General features: G+C 38.7%; 1 protein-coding gene across 16 annotated transcripts in view; it reads left to right on the forward strand.

Moving 5' to 3' along the window:
• macrod2 (mono-ADP ribosylhydrolase 2) overlaps positions 1-18,040 on the forward strand; it is a 634,638-nt gene that overhangs the window by 197,627 nt on the left and 418,971 nt on the right. For all 16 annotated transcript variants that reach the window (XM_048205395.1, XM_048205400.1, XM_048205403.1 and 13 more), the window contains exon 5: positions 15,926-16,042. In XM_048205395.1, coding sequence (XP_048061352.1) covers positions 15,926-16,042 — 117 coding nt within the window. The remainder of the gene's footprint in view (positions 1-15,925; positions 16,043-18,040) is intronic.

Genomic DNA, 18,040 nt, shown 5'->3' on the forward strand with positions numbered 1-18,040 from the left:
AGTAAGTGGCTCTCCTAGTCTTCCATAAATGTTATCACTAGATACGAAGAAAGACTTTTTGTCTTTGAAATTAACTTAAAAAATCTCAAGTAGACACTCAATCTTTAAGTTCTGCTATCTTCGTTTAATGTCTTTTCCTGCTGTCTGCTATGTATTGATTTTTATTTTCAACGCTCGGCTGCCTTGGCAACTTACATTTTCAGGCCATCACATTTTCTCTGACCTTCAAACATAGAGCTGCTCTACAGGTGCGTCTTTTTCTTGTGCTCCGGTCCAATTACTCATTCCCCTCACTTCAGGCCCATGACTTTTGACCCGGTACGTATGATTGCATTCTTCTGTTTTCGTTTAAGTTCATTTTATTTTAGCACACGAGAGTCAGGCTCCATCATCCTCACAGTGGCGTCTCTGTACGCTCTGGCCTGTACGCTTAGGTGAACGGCCCCACAACAGAAGCAGATGTTCATGCATTTTAATCTGAAATTGTGGCTTTTGTTTGTCTGGCTCCATCTCTCTTCATTTCCGTAATTACTGCTTCTGTGGAAAAGTCCATCTGAGAGCCAGGAACGTAGAGAGACAGAATGGTGTTTGTCTCCCCCTTTCTCACTCTTTCTTTCTGATGGACAGACTCCATTTCACTTTTTGCCTGTAATTACTTGGGTTTGGCGGCCAGTGCTGTTGTCATTTTTCCAGAAATAACAAGTGAACAGAGGCCCTCTGTCCCAGGACTCACCTCTGACTGGCTGTCTATTTACCTTCACGGCACCGGGCTGAACTTAGGACAGAATTAACTTCACTGTTGTCCTTGTGATGGTTGAGACACAGCTGCTTTACTGCCTCAAACGGAAGAACAAGGGAATACTTTTTATGATCACTGAGGATTTAATGTGTATTTTTGTTCATTGACAGTGCTTGACAGCTGGGCATGCAGAGCCTGTACTACTTGTTTACTAGCTTGTTGTGTTTTTAAACTTATGGATGTTTGTGGATCTCATGATGTCTTATTTATTATAATAGAAAGATGCTATGGATGTTGAACAAGTGCTGATGTATATACATTATTTTAGGTATGTATACATGACAACTTTATCAAAACTCTCCCCGTTCACACGGATCCGCGGAAAAGACTAAAAACGCTATATTTCACATGCCAGACAAGTAGTTGGCGATGTCCGTTTGTAAAGAAAGACTACGTGCCTGTGCATATGCATTCTTTTACAGAGCACTCGCTCCAAACGTGCATACCTATCTAACTTATCTTTACAATTTACTGCACTTTGATATTCTTAGCGGCTAATAAATTGGAAGTCTCGCACATTCACAGAAAACACGTTGAAAAGTAATGTGAATAGTCTAAACACGTAATACGTGACTTCACCACTTTTACAAATTTTTTTTGCAGTTTACACAGAGATGACAACGGTATCGTTTTCAAAATTTTGTAAACACTCGCATGTGTGAATTCTTTGAAATTACAAAACTCTTTTCCACGCTTCGTATGTTTGATACGTTTGAGTCTACCTGGTTTTCTTGTGCATATTTGTGAGAGTGAATGAGGCTGTGTTCATGTGTTGCTCTGGCCTTGCTGGAAATGAGTAATTGCGACTATATGAAGAGGTGCCAAAGGCAATCTGACCTGAGGGTGCAGGTGATAATGGTCATATCAGCAGAGAGTTTTCTTTGTAATAAGACACTGTATGAGAAGTCAAAGGTGAAAAATCACAGTTATATTGTTTGGAGGGGAAAGGAAGGTGTGAGTTTGTGCGTGCGTGCGTGTGTGTACATGAAGGAAATCCTCATCCCTCAGTTCTTCAGTCTTGAAGTGTGGCTACATTTTGTTGAGAATGTTGACTGTCTCTTGCCCTTATTTGACAGACTCTGCTTCCTCTAGAGCCCACACCAGAAATACAAGTCTAACAAAACAGCACAAAACATTCAGAATGACCGGCAAGTGTCAGGGCTATGGTGTCCCCAGGAATCCGGCTCCGCCGGGGTCTGGCACCGAGTCGTCCGCAGCTGTCAGAGTCTTGTGCAGCAAAACGCCAGCACCAGATGAGCTTTGGTAACCTAACCTGGCCCAGGACGCTTTATGAGCCTGGGAACAATCCTGTGTTTTCTTTGAAATGCCTGACCCTACCCCCTGGGTGCTAGACACTAGTGTTATTCCAGTGCTACCCCAATGACTTTATTTTTTTTCTTTCCTCCCTCTTTTTTTTTTTTTTTTTTTTTTTTTTTTACAACTGTGGCCAAAACATTATCGAAGATGCATTTTGACGTGTCTGCGGATCTTCTAATCCAGTAAGAATGCACGGAATGGGGTTCCTGTCGTTTTTCTCCTTCTCGGAGTTGCTTTAAGAGGTGTTTTGGTTGTGTTTTCACAGGTCCCGTCTAATGATAGTGATATGTGAGAGCACAAAAAAGCAGTTTCTGTCACAGTGAGAGACCAAGGACAAAATAAACAAAAATGGTCAGAGTTTCTGTCCTGTCATTGTAAAATCTTTTATGAGCTCTTTGCTTCACTGAAAGAATATAGTCACAACAAAGAGAGATCAAATGTAGTTTTCTAAGGAAAGTCAGTGCTGGATACACTATTTGGACCTTTGAAAGAATGGACTTGCTTATTTTATGTATGTATTTGTAAATATATGAGTACTGCATTTCAATCCTTTTCCCCCCTCCATATTGTCACCTCTAGATGTATGTAGGATGGTAAAAAAATGTTAATTGAAAGTGAAAACAAAATGGGTTGATCTACGTCGTACTTGACCCTTTAGAGCATTTGTTTCCTTCTTTGTACTCCTCCATCATGAAATATGTCCAAAAGTGAGATCTACTCCACCCTGTGATATTCGTCATAGCCAACAGTCTAGGGCGTTGTCTACACACTTTTCAAATTTTTTTTTTTTAAACCCAACATATTTAAAAAAGCTCTGAAACACAGACAATGAATAACGAAAGCAGAAATAATTCACAGTAGTGTATACACAATATTACACTCATAAAATGTTTGAATATGTTTCAGTATTTTTTAAAAGGAGTCTCTTTTGCTAATCAAGCATTTATTTCATAAAAAAATATATATTAAACAGTAAAATTGTGAAATATTATTACAATTTAAAGGATTTTAATATATTTTAAAATGTTATTTATTTTCAGCAGCCATATCTCCAGTATTCAATGTCATTTGATCCTTCAGAAATTCTAATTCTAATATGCTGATTTGGCGCTAAATTTCACATTATAATCAATGTTAAACAGTTGTAAAGTTTAATGTAATGTGGAAGCTTTAAAATGAAAAATAAAGTTCAAAAGATCAGCATTTATTTGAAAAAGAAATCTTTTGTAACATTCTAAATGTCTGTACTGTCACTTTTGATCAACTGAATGCTTCCTTGCTAAATAAAAATATTCCCCTAAAAAAAAAAAAAACTTGCAGATCACATACTTTACTGTATGTGAATATTTTTGTTTAATTTTACACCACCTTGTAAACTAAAATGTTATTTTTGTAGACTGATTACCATTAAATTCAGAGTAATACTGATATATATATATATATATATATATATATATATATATATATATATATATATATATATATATATATATATATATATATATATAAGACATTTAAAATGTAGCGAAAGATTATATTTCAAATAAATGCTGTTCTTTTGAACTTTCTATTCATCAAAGAATCCTGAAAAAAAATATTGTACACAAATATTTTGTACATCTGTACACAATAAATGGTTCTTGATCAGCAAATCATCATATTAGAATGATTTCTGAAGGATCATGTGACACTGAAGACTGTAGTAATGATGCTGAAAATTCAGCTTTTCCAACAGAAGAAAAAATTACATTTTCAAATATTTTCAAATAGAAAACAGTTATTTTAAATTGTAATAATATTTCACAATATTAATGATTTTACTGTATTTTTAATTAAATAAATGCAGCCTTGGTGAGCAGACGAAACTTCTTTTAAAAACATTAAAAATCTTACCGATCCCAAACTTTTGAACGGCAGTGTGTGTGTATATAAAAACTTGCAGATCACATACTTTACTGTATTTGAATATTTTTGTTAAATTTAAAGGATATTTTAGTCAAAATACAAAAACTTTAACAGAAATTATGAAAATGGCTTACCTGTTCACATGCATCACAGAAATTGGCCTTTTTTTTTCTTTTAATCTTCACTTTAGAAGGCTGTGTAAAACAATTTTTACATGTAGATAAGGTCAAAACACAGACATATCTGTGTAGATGGGGCCTAAGCTCAAGAATAAAGCCACAATTCTTATCTGTAGCTTCCCAGTCAAATCTGATATTAACATTGAGACAGGTGAGATTTTTAAAATTTCTATCAGCGTTTTGAAGGGAACTTGAATAATGTCACTCTTTATTCCCACTGCCTGAACAGTGAGTGTGATTAGCTAATATAACAATTCGTTGGAGCTCTGAGACTAGCGACGGGTGACGAGACATCTAATATCTGACATTTAGAGTTCTAAGGATCTCTGATTGGCACTTGATTAGGGCCTAATTCATGCCATTATCTCCTCCAGTAGAATTAGCTGGGTAGAAAATTGTGTGGTAAATCACAGGGGCTGGAAACAGGAGGGGTGGGGAGGAGCCAGGAAATAAGGCATAGATTCGGAATCAACACTTTCAGTTACCTAATCATAAAGTTGACTAGCGGCCCAACAGAATGGCATGGGACCGCCAAGTGTTTGCCAACTTATTTGGCACTGCGGTGTGCAGTTAATTTAGGACAATTTACAGAGTTCTTCTTCTTGCTTTCCACATCCAGAGTTTCTGTTTCTCACCCAGCCCACCCTAACCCACCCCGGTGTGCACTTAATGGCAGCTGCTCCCCCAGGCCTGAACTCCAAACCTCACCAGGGACGGAAAATAATTAGGGAGGGAAAATTGCGCCTGACACCATTTCTGAAAAGCAGGGTATTATAATGAAAGCAGAGCAAGGATCTTTGTGTCAGAGGGAAAAATTGAAAGGAAAGGAGTCGGAGAGAAAAAGACTTTGCGAGAAAGGCCTTTGGGGGGTTAGCGAGGCATTACTGTCTCGCCGCAGCGCTTGTGGGAAAACGTTAAAACTCATGCATGTGCCCAACAGGTACCTGACTTTTCTCCAGGCACCGTCTGCACTTCTGCAGGAGAAAGGGAAGGATATTGAGGTTGCAAGTATCTGAGATGAGCTCCTACACTCTGTACGGTTTTGTTTTAGTCATAGTTTTTGATGAAAACATCCTAACATCACTGTTTCATTCATTTTCGTCAGTTTTACTCTAACTACAATGCAAAATATATTTACATATGTATGAAGTGATTCAGTATGCTGGTGTAAATCATTTCTCTTCTACAGAAACATTTTTTCTGACAATTTTTTCTTAAAATTGATTAATTATTCAATTTTTTCATCTCATCTTCATTATTATTGACTAAATCAATGCAGAACACTTTCAAAATGAATAACTCAACTGGCGCTGAGTCACACATCCTACAGCCACACGCCTTGAGCGAATCGATGCAACATTAGCGGTAATGGTGGCGGAGGCTTGGAATGGCGATGGTAGACAACACCAGATGCTACGCTGCATAGTAGGGGAGCGGATAAATGACAGATCCGCTGTTGAAAGGTCCAGCAGGGGCACTGTGGCTTTTGAAGAGGAGTGAAATATTACACTGGGCGGCATAGTTGCAGGATTACTAGAGGCTGAAAGTGCTGTTTTTAGAGCCTTGGCAGCTGTCTTGAAAGCACGGGAAGCCAGGGACTGCAAATTTCTTTAATAGCCAAACGATCAGTGTTTATACTGAAACATCAACTTTAGGAGACTGCACGAATATGCTGTTGGTGGGCTTTATTCGATGACCCTGGTTGTGATGTCATTTTAATTTGCATAGCGAGCCACAGAGCAGATGATGGCAACTAGCAGAAGCTCTCAAACACATCTCGCTGCCTTGAGCTGCACTCAAAGTGACAACAAGCAGCCAAATAAAGAAACGTATGTTGCTTAAATGTATTGGTAAGACCATTAATTGTTAGCGTTGCACCAGAAAGACACAAATAGCACACTATATCTCTTAATGACACGTTCTCTGCTCAAAGGTGACAATAACACCACACATAGCTAATGACGATCAGAGGCTGCCTTTGTAAGTTCGCTAACGTTGCAATCAGCAGGGAATTCTCCTTAAATCCTCCCCAGATTAGAAAATAAATTGACACCCTGGTTCGCATCTGGGTCACGCTTCTGCTGCGGCTCGGCTGAGACCTGCTTTCGATGTTGTTAATTCATTTGTCATGAACAGAAATCATCTGAGTCGCTAGGGAACGATTGGGAACAGTAAGTCCTGCATTTGGAGCCCTACACAAATTCCCCTGGTTAGAAAGCAATGGTTATTGATTCCTGCAAAGAATTACATTGTTTTGTGCCGCAAGTTGTTGTGTCTGACAAGAAAGTCGAGGAATCGGCTGACTGGACATGATTGCGCCCGGGATCCGGGGCCGAGCCCCTGGGCTCATTACCTGGGCTGGATGGGAGAATAGGCTGTCTGCTCTTGCTTTCTCATCTCAAAAGCCATTTTTTATCGGAATTCATCTCTAAATATACCTGTGGCGGGGGAGGTGGGGGGTTAGTGAGATTACAGTATTGAGCCGGCAGACGATTTCAGTTTTAGTGCCCAAAGCGATTTCAGATTGCCTGTCTTTAGAGATGTATGAATGCCGGTGCATTTTGATACCTTCGCTTTGCGGCGAAACGGGGAGCACGGGCTGCCACTCACACTGACGCTGGCATCACCTGATATGGCATCTCCTGCACCCAGCCTGCTGAACTCGTCTCCAAACTAATGGAGCGAAATTAAACCTGAGCTACTATGATGCAAGGCCACAGAAATCAGCTGAAGCCTCTCAACGTATCTAACAGGATTTGCTGTCACAGTGAGCTGAACTCCCAGATTACTTCTGAAAATCATTACTTGCGTCGTACGACAATGCAATCGGTTAAATATCCTCGGTGAAGGCACGTAGGTTGGTGCCAAACAGACATTTGGTTGCGAGGCGATAGAGACCCAAAGATATGTTGCTCTGAAGCTCTTGTATTGTGGATATTTTGTAATTGGGAACTCGTTTTAAACCCTGCAGTCCAGCAGCCTCTTGCCTAGAATATTGATGAGAGTCTGAAAACACCCCTAATGTGAGTGTCGGTGTGCATGTGGGTGATAGATAATCCCATGCAGGCAGACAAAAGACGAAAGTCCAGGGACTTGAGCCCAGTGAGTAGATGAGGAGGAGGAGGAGGAGGAGGAGGAGGAGGAGGAGGAGGAGGAGGAGGAGGAGGAGGAGGAGAAGGAGAAGGAGGATTCTGCAGCAGCTGGTGAAGACTTCAGGGCACCCAAAGACATCTTTCACCCGGTCTGGCTTTCTTCTCTCATGGGAAGAGTTCACCTAGCACCTGCTGGAGGTGATCTGGAGCTCCACAAAGAACTAAATCTGCACTCTCTCTCACAACCACTCTCAATCTACCACCATTTCTAGGTGTTTTCTTCAACTTCATGCACTTTTATGTACCATATCTTGTATTTCACTCATCATTTTTCATCTCAAGCATCACGTGTGACAGAAAAGTAAAATAAAATTACTTGTATTACTTGTTATGTCCATCACACAATGTAAATTTGTTTGTTTATATATTTATTTTTTTGCTAGTTCATTTAAATTATAATGTATTTTTTATTGTGCTTTCAATGTAAAAACATCTAGGGCACAGCAAATTTTTATATAAAACTAAAACTGATTTATTTGATCAAAAATACAGTACAAACACACAGGTTTGTTTTGCTATCAAAGTGAGGACATTTCATAGGCGTAATGGTTTTTATACTGTAGAAACTGTACATTCTTTCCCCCTACACTACCCCTTCTTCTAAACCTACGCATCACAGAAAACATTCTGCATTTTTACATTTTTAATAAAACTTTTAGTATGTTTTTAAAGCTATTTTAAATATGAGAACGAATGAAATGTCGTCATAATTCATGTTTACGTCATAATACCAGTGTAACACCAGTGTCATTATACAAATTTGTGTCCTCATAAAACACACACACACACAGAGGCTGTTTTTAGTCTGAAGTCATCTCTGCCTATATTTACTACTTTGATAAAGCTAAAAAAATAGATAAAGCTTTTTGATAAAGCTTAATCTTCCTTGCTTATAATGCATTTTGCAGTGCTCCCTATAGAGCTGCTCATTTTACTGTGTAATATTCATTTTGCATTATTAAAATTATTGTGTTTGCTTTAACCCTGATAGACTGTTTGTGGTCTATAATAATTTCTAGAAGAAACCATTTAACCAAGTCACTGAAGTCAGTGATAAACACAAACCAAGCAGCAAAAGGAAAAAGAAGAAGAAAAGAACACTTTTTTTAGGCTGATCTGAGTAAGGATGAAAGCCAGTAATGGTATGTTTGGCGTGGGATTGTGAGGAAACAGAATAAATCAGCATTTGTGCTGTTTCTTTGACTAGCTTGAGACATGCAGAGGGCAAAGATACGAGAGCTGCATAAGCATCAAATAATCAGACATAGGAAAGAAGGCTCAACATATACTGAAACATTTGATGTTTTCACCAGCAGCATCAGGTCAGATGATAATGGACTTTGTCATGCTGTGAGGATCATGTGCTGATTGGCTTGTATCACCCGATCTCCATCCGCTCCTTGGCCTCCAGCTCCAGATCGATCGATCTATCTATCTATCTATCTATCTATCTATCTATCTATCTATCTATCTATCTATCTATCTATCTATCTATCTATCTATCTATCTATCTATCTATCTATCTATCTATCTATCTATCTATCTATCTATCTATCTATCTATCTATCTATCTATCGTCAGTGGGCTGCTAGTCTCAGCCTCAGACATCATGCCTACGGACTGTTGGCTGAAGGTTTGATGCATATGGCGCATAGAATGGGAAACACTTTGTGAGTTCTGAAGTCGTCATTTGATTGGTTGAATTCTCCAGGATTTCTGGGAGACGTGTGTCGAATTCCTGAATGGTCCTGGAAACAAAGCCGCCCCTTATGGAAGAAAGCCATCTTGTTTACAACTTATCAGGATTATCAAGTATGTGAACCATTGATGAACCATTGCTGATGTAAACTTGCACCACGTTCTTGAATGAATTGCACACTGGTCTGTTATTGTGGGGACATCAACTTTGCATTTTTACACCCCTAAACATGACACTGAACAAAACAAAGTGTGATTGGTTGCTTTACATGTCAGTCAGATGTCCTCTTAGGCGGTCCTTGGCTAGTGAAAGCTACTATGGAGCCCAGACCTTCTGCCGTCAGTCTGAAGATCTGGCTATGCGAGACTAGTGGGTTTCTAGGATCAGTGAACAGACTGCAGTGGGATGATCCATGACGTCATGAGCTTCTCTTTTAACTGGCCTTAATGAAAAAGAAGCATTTTGTAAAGCGTTATTAATTATTACTTCTGAATAAACACATCTTCATGAGCTTCTGCAAACATACTGCCATTACTGAGGGTTTATTTCCTGCATAAATGCTTCCCTCCTTAAGCCCAAACATTCACACATGCATGTTGATTACCTAGTCAACATACAATATGAATTTATTGCCTTTTAACTGTGCGCGCAATCTGCAATAACATGCTCCACTTCCTGTAACACTCATCTCTCAAAGGCTGTGGTGTGCTTGACCAGGCGTATTCACGAGAGGCGTGATTCACAGCCAACTGACTTTTAATGCTAACGCATAAGAGCTGTAATAATGTACTTTACATGCAGCAAAATAGGCCGTTTTTACGGTGATGCTGTTTGCTGAGCAAGAGACTTTATGTGTAATGATCTTTGTTTACAGGGACCTGTTATATACAGTAGACAGTGTTTAGAGTCATTCTGTGTTCAGAATTATACAATAGTTATTCTGGTCCTAGAATTTGATTGTCTGAGAGTGCTGATATACAGCACAGACTTTCTGGGTCACTCTGTGGTCACTCTGTGAATTAGGGATTGCTAGTGTTTTTTTCTTTTTTTCTTTTTTTTTTTTTTTTTTCTGTTGGTTACATCGTTACACCAGTAGGTGGCACCAAGTGATTCATTCATGAACAAAACATGTGACTCATTATTAGAAACAATCCCTCACTGAACCGATTCGTATAAAATCTATAGGCTTGTTTGAGATGCATTGGCGCTGCGCAGACCGATCGGCGTATGACATCAATGTACCTCAGTAGCGATTCAAAAGCATAAGGCGTCTTAAGTCCCGGGTATACTTCATTTTCCGCGCCCGGACGCGTCACACGCGCAGTCACGTCCGCGCGTCTTTCAAAGTATACTACACCACGGATGCGCGCGGATGACCGCGTTCGTCACATGCGCAGTACAGCTTTTTTCTCTGTTCTACCTGACATCGGAGAGCATCACTGAGTCGTGTCATCAACGTGACATTCACTGGGCATGATCGGAGAAGAAAAGAAGTGCATCCTTTCCCATATTTTACTTATCCCCCTCCATGAATTTGCCGCCCTAAACACGTCTTTGTACTCTTCAAACATGAATTGTATAAATGTGGTTACTTTCTAATCTCTTCGTACAAATGCTCGTCAAGTTCGCTGTCCATTGTCGTGTTTTTATCTTTTCAAGCGTGTTGTTTTTAAAGCTGTCTTTTCACACTCTTCTTTGACGGCTGAACACTGTGCTCAATACTGTGCGTATTGCCACCTAGTGGACTCTTCTATACTGCTTGCGCATGCGCTGTTGCATGCGGACTGTCCGCGCGGTCTCGAAATTTGGCCTGCACGCGGCCAGGGTGTGCGGCCGGCCGCGAGCCCTCCGAAAATTACGTCATGCGGACGGTGCACGAACGCGGACGGCCGAAGTATACCCGGGGCTTTATGCTCTCCAAAGGCTCTTGCGGTACTTTCATGTCTTACGGCGATTGGTCTGCACAGCGATCTTTATGAGTGAAGCATTGAATCATTCACTGAATCAACTTGTTAAAAAAACACTGATTTATTCAGGAACGGAACAAGTACCTCTGCTTTTGAGTGAGTTATTGAATGAATCACAAAATACCATTACTTGTAGATGTGACGGTCAATGCTGTTTGTTTTTGGGGTTTTTTTGCTGTTGTTTGGAACTGTTTTCCTTCAGAACAGAAGTAGATGATATCATATTGTCTCAAAAATGTAAGGTCCTCAATATTAAATTGTTTTTTATTCAGCTGTAGTATAAAATAAATATTGTTGAACTTTACTCTGACGACTCCATATGGTCCAAGCTGAATTTGTCAGGAATAGTATGTGTATTGAAAAATACATAACTTTGCATAGCTGCAAGACGTAAAGAAGTACGCCTACACAGCTCAGTCAACATGTCCATTGCATTCTGATGGCATTTGATGTGGTAATTGTCAGGCTGTCTGAGGAACTGATTCTCTCATTGCAAGCTCTGTCACTGTCTTCATCTTTTCGAACTGAGTGCTTTCTCAAAAGCCATCGGAATCTGTATCTGTCGACTTGCTGTCGCTCAGACCATTAAAGATGATTGATTGTGGTGGAAAAATCTTCCCAACAGCTGGTCTCCTACAGAAAATTCTGATGGAAAAAAACTCATATGTAGTTTTTGTCAACTTAGGTCGGGTTTCTGATAAGGAAGAAAGGGGGGAAAAAGGGAGGGAGGGTTTTTTTTTTTTTTTTTTGCCAAAGCTGTTCATTTACAACGTCATTGTACAATGAATGAGCAAGTGGATCAGGTCGATCATGAAATTTAGCGCGAGCAGCCTCTCTTCTGTAACAGCGGGCTGTCTGTCATCTTTATTGCCTCTCATCTGCTTGTGTCATTAGCGTACTGAGACTGATCTCCTTTATGACATGCTGTTCATCTCTGTGCAAACCAGATCAGTGGCAGCAGCTAAAACATACATTTGGGTCACATGCATCACAACCTGTTGGCTGGGGCGTTGAATCAATCACGTGTTCTGAAGCTGTAGTGATTTGTCTTGATTTGTTTAAAATCAACGTGAACGCCATTTTGAATTTTCAATGCATTTAATGTCAATAATGTGACATTTTAGTGTGAAATATTATGCAACTACATTTTTATGTTTTATGTAGTCATTTTTCCTAAATATGTGAAGGGCTTCAAGTGTTTGACATTTTTTGGCCTGATGTTTTGTCATGCCAAAAATTAGAATGACGTGTATGCTCAGTTTTCATTTCATATTGTCTTTATAATGATCTTCTTTGAGAATAGAGGACATGAGCTCTGCGTCTGTTTGTGTAAGTCCCTCTGACTCCCTCATTTCTGCTTACTAGTTCTTTTTTGGATTCTTTATGACTGTACCTTTATGATGTTTCTCTGTGATTGATAATGGGCTGCTGGAGGTGTGTCTTGGGCTTTTAGAGGGAGGGAGACTATTTGGATTTCTATTTCTCTGCCTACTCATGTAAGCAGTACCATCAGTCAAAGGCGTCCTGAGCTTAACCATGTGAAATTAAAACATCAGGAGGTGGGGACAACCAAGGGAGAGCAAAATAACACAGAAGACGAAAGCTTCTTCAAGACATGACATTCATTTTATATAAATCAACAGGGGACAGGAGGTGGTTTAGCACTTTTTAGTATCAGTAGTTCAAGGGTCATGCCTTCATCTAACATGATGGCTGAGAACATCTGTCTCAGAGTTTTTGTTTTATGTTTTTTTTTTTTTTTTTTTTTATGTTTGTGTATATTATTTCCTATTTTAATACATTAATTCATAAGAATAGTTCACCTCAGGATTAAAATTATCATAATTTCTCTGTTGTTCAAAACCTGTATTTCTTTGTCTTCTTTGGAGCACAAAAAGAAGAAATACAAAGAATTTCAAACACCCCATAATCACAAAAAGGTCAAACCAACACCATGAAACATCAACTAACTACATGTATCATAAATCATAACATCATAAAAATGTGATTTTTTTTTTTTTTTTTTTTTTTTTTTTCCCCCAGGAAAAAAAATCTTTCAATATTTCTGCAAAGTTCTCACTAGGAATCTCACAAGAAAGTGGCAATACGATATGTAGGCTATAATAAGACAGGGGTTGTCATATGATATATAGCGATACTGTAAGAAAAGCTTTATATCGCAATATTCCTTGTTTTTTTTTTTAGGAAAAGGATCTAATTGTAGAAAAAAAAGCAACCACTCTTAGCAATATAAACTGTATGTTCTCAGTTGATATTGTTCATTGAAGCTTACTGTATTATGTAGAAGAGTTCTGTGAGAAGTGTGAGAGTGAGCGAGTTTATTACCTGCATTCAGATTTAGCATTTTCCTTCAGGTCAGTCCTATGTTCATGATAAAAAAAAATCTGTTTAAATGTCCGCTGCAATATCTTGTCCTTTTAACAGTTAAGGGGTTTTCCAGTGACTGACAGCTAATCAAAGCATTTGTCAATTGCGTCTTGTTCCGTGTTCACAACAATTCAGTTTTTTCAATGTAAAAATCTTCGCTTCTGAGTGACTCACTCATAAAGACAGTCTTTGCCACCATCTAATGGCGTAATAATGTAACTTCTGTTACTGTTCACGGTCAGGGACTATTTTTTCCAGCGGAAGGAAGGCTTTTAGTGATTTTACTTCATGAAAGTTGCATTGATACATATATTTTTGCCTTTAATATTTGTATTGTGTGGTAACCACTTTAAAAAAGCAATAAGGTACTCGAGGCTGGTGATGTATCGTGATTAAGTCACGGCTGAAGGGCGTTGTTAGGCACGATGCGAAGCACAGCCTCTTGTACCTTATTGCTTACATTTACATTTTTCAGTTGTAGTCTTTTAAAAAGGCTTCTGAAATAATCAACTAAGTGCAATGTACATTATGTAAATATCGATACTGAAATATCTGAAATGCTTCCAAATTATCCGCAGAATAAATACACTATACCAGTTCTCTCATCTCTCCACAGATTTTGTGCTCACACCCAAAATGCGTGCATATAAAGCCAGCTCTTAGTACTAAATTGAGTTATTTTTTGCTGCTTATTGTGCATAAACAGTCAAATACACAAAAAATAATGTCAAAATGCCAGTCTTGGTGAGTATTCACGTAAATACAGTCTGTTATGTTTTAACTTTTAAGTAAACGTAACACAGTTGAGAAAGAAAATGCATGTGTAACAGTATAATGGATCCGTGTTTCAGGTCTTAAAGTGTCAGCAGCAGCAATAAATATAAAAATATTTATTTCCCCATGGTATCGATTAATAAAAAAATTGTGGCCAGTAAAAATGCTGAGTGGCTAGTAACTTTGGAAAACCACTAGCCACAGTGGCTGATGAGCAAAAAAGTTAAAGGTGCCCTAGAACTTTTTAAAAAAAGATGTAATATAAGTCATATAAGTAATATATGTAATATAAGGTGTCCCCTGAATGTGTCTGTGAAATTTCAGCTCAAAATACCCCATAGATTTTTTTTAATTCATTTTTTTAACTGCCTATTTTGGGGCATCATTATAAATGAGCCGATTCAGTTCTACTGGCCCTTTAATTCTCCTGCTCGACGCCCACGGAGATCGCGCTTGCCTTGAACAGTGCATAAACAAAGTTTACACCGCTAATATAACCCTCAAATGGATCTTTACAAGATGTTCGTCATGCATGCGGCATGTATGCGTCAGATTATGTGAGTAAAGTATTTAATTGGATGTTCAAGTTTTATTCTGAGTGAATCTGAGGCTGGGCTCCGTGGCTAACGGCTATTGCTACACTGTTGGAGAGATTTATAAAGAATGAAGTTGTGTTTATGCATTATACAGACTGCAAGTGTTTAAAAATGAAAATAGCGACGGCTCTTGTCTCCTTGAATACAGTAAGAAACGATGGTAACTTTAACCACATTTAACAGTACATTAGCAACATGCTAACGAAACATTTAGAAAGACAATTTACAAATATCAGTAAAAATATCATGCTATCATGGATTATGTCAGTTATTATTGCTCCATCTGCCATTTTTCGCTGTTGTTCTTGCTTGCTTACCTAGTTTGATGCTTCATCTGTGCACAGATCCAGACACTGCCATTGTCTAATGCGTCGAATGGGCTGGCATATGCAAATATTGGGGGCGTACACCCTGACTGTTACGTAACAGTCGGTGTTATGTAGAGATTCGCCTGTTTTTCGGAGGTCGTTTAAACAAATGAGATTTATATAAGAAGGAGGAAACAATGGAGTTTGAGACTCACTGTATGTCTCTTCCATGTACTGAACTCTTGTTATTTAACTATGCTGAGGTAAATTCAATTTTTGAATCTAGGGCACCTTTAAAGTCAAGCCCTGCCTGTAACATACAACAACATCAGTTATCGGTCTGAGTAAAGTAAAAATTCTTCAGTATTCAACTAAACGTCATTCTCAGCAGTGTGGATGATGTCAGGATGTTATTTCAGTTCTTTAGATTCAATGTGTTTCCTGAGTATTGGATTTTGGCATGGTTTATTTTGCAAGCAACATGACTCTTGTCGATCTCCTTAGTGCTTTCTTTATAGTGGAAGCCAAAATGAGTCCACACTTCACCTCTGTGCACAGTGACAGGAACTGGTATCATTATTTGGTCTTCCATGGGTAGTAACTAGTGAGCTTGGTTTGCTAATGCTAATTCTAGTGGTTCACCCTTGTGCTTGTGTCTGTTCATGTTTAGAGATAACAACACTTCCATCTAGCGATCGGGGTTTAAACTGAACAAATCTTGGATGCAAACAAATTGATAAATATCAATACAGTATTGACAAACATGATATCATGATATTCACATGCATCGATATTATCTTACCCCTAGTTCTCACACTGCTGTTGTGTTTCTCTCTTTCAGTGGATGGCTGCATACACAGAGCCGCGGGTCATCTCCTGTTTGAAGAGTGCCACTCGTTAAATGGCTGTGACACTGGAAAAGCCAAGATCACCTGCGGCTACGACCTCCCAGCTAAATGTAAGTATCAGCATGTTGCCCTTATTTATTTATTTATTTTCCCGGTAACTGTAAAGAAGACAAGGGAACAGCAGTGCTCAAAGATGTGGATGGATGTAGTTTCTTTAAACAATAAGCATAAATTCTAGAGAAGAGTTAATTAACAGTCTAATGAGTGAGTGTTACCGCACTTCAACTTTGTGATGTTCCTGCAGCAGAGCACCCGTTGTTTGCAGCGACGCACTTTGAGTGCATATGTGTGATTAATGGAGTGGTATTATTAGTGCGCTGATTATTATGATGACTTGCTGTGGTGTGCTTGGCTGGCTGAAGGGGCCATCTGTACTCCAACAAAGACATTAAGGGAACTATTAGTTTGTAATTTGATTGATATTTCATCCTTGATTTATTCCATTAGCTTATGGCATTCTCTGACTCATGTGAGTGATGATGAGCGTCACGCTGGTAGCGACTGGAAGACGACGTTGCTACGAGGCAGCGTCACGGGATTTAGAATGCAGGAGGGTGTCTTGTGTCAAGTCATTTGCCTGTTGTGGTGAAGATGTGCTTAAAACATTAACGGACTCTAAACTATGGACTTCTCCTGAGGTGGTCTGATATAAATAAACAAGGTCATTACTCTGCTAAACCCCATCAGATGCAGATTTGCAGGTCTTAAGATGGCTTGATGTGGTTTAGCTGGTCTCCCAGCCTACATTGTAAGCCCAAATAAGTTGGCAAAGCTCAAAAAATTTGAGGCACTCAGTTGCCTCAATTTTTAAGTCAAGAAATTCAAAATTTAAGCAGAACTGGCAGATTTTTGTTTTGTACTCATACATTTTAATTCTTAATTTTAAATGTTTGAGTACACTAATTCATACATTTAACTTAAAATTTTCATATAACTTCAATGTAATATAATATAACAAGCCAATTCAGATAATGCTGACTTGCTAATTTGCTAACATGTTAACTATAGCATGGTATAGCACTTGCTGAATGAGTGCAGAAAAGCATTTAAAGGTGCTAAAGAGGATGTTTTGTTTTATACATTTTTGCAATATTACTTTACTAACTGATAAAAGACTATTTATTAGGTGCACTGAAAGTAATAATATTAATATACATCATCTGTGCATGAGGTAGGGCCTTAAAAACATCAGCCAATGATGATGATCGCGTAAACGATTGGCCCTCTGGCTTGTCAATCACTGCCGTGACGTTCCTTGTTAGAGACGTGCGCGGCTGCGCTCTCCAGTAACTTTCCACACTCCACAGGCGCCGCATGCAATGTTTTTGTCCGGAGACAGGAGTAACAACTGCAGATTATGAGTTACCTGCGGTGAGTCCGACATAATGAATCCACTAACATGACACAGCGAATGCCGGTGGTAAACACTCATGTTCCAATACTCGTGCACGAGTTTTGGGAGGCGTTCCTTTGAAATGAGCTGTGAAGGAGGGAGGCTGTTCTTATGCATGCGCTCATTTCAAAAACTCAGTAACAGTCTTTGGATTCTCAGTCGACGAAAAAATCCTCTCTATCACCTTTAAAGCATTTAACATGCTTGCTCTCAAACTAAGCCGCATGCACCACTTGTCACGGTGATGGTAACTCTCCAAAAACCCACATTAACAGAAACTCTTCTAAATTAGCATAATGAAACATTAATCACTACTAAATCTCCCACTTAACATTAATTTTGCACAAAAAACTTTATATAACACTTAATTTTAGGATTTACTCTCCCTTTCGAGTGTCATGGGCAAAGCATGCTGGGATATAGAAGTCCCAGCCCAGTTTCAGTTAAACTTAAGTTCTATTAAATTAAAAGAAATAAGTTCATAAAACTCAAAACAATGAAACAGTTTACTTAAAATATATCAGTTTTGTGAACTTGAAAGAAAAAGGAAGTGCTAAATACTCATAAAAGTTTATTTAACTGAACTAATTTGTTTGATTTAAGTTTGTCCTATTTAAACCAATTAATTATTTTGAGCATTAGGGTTTACAGTGAA

The sequence above is a fragment of the Megalobrama amblycephala genome, linkage group LG10 (assembly GCF_018812025.1).
Source record: "Megalobrama amblycephala isolate DHTTF-2021 linkage group LG10, ASM1881202v1, whole genome shotgun sequence".
Taxonomy (NCBI): Eukaryota; Metazoa; Chordata; class Actinopteri; order Cypriniformes; family Xenocyprididae; genus Megalobrama; species Megalobrama amblycephala.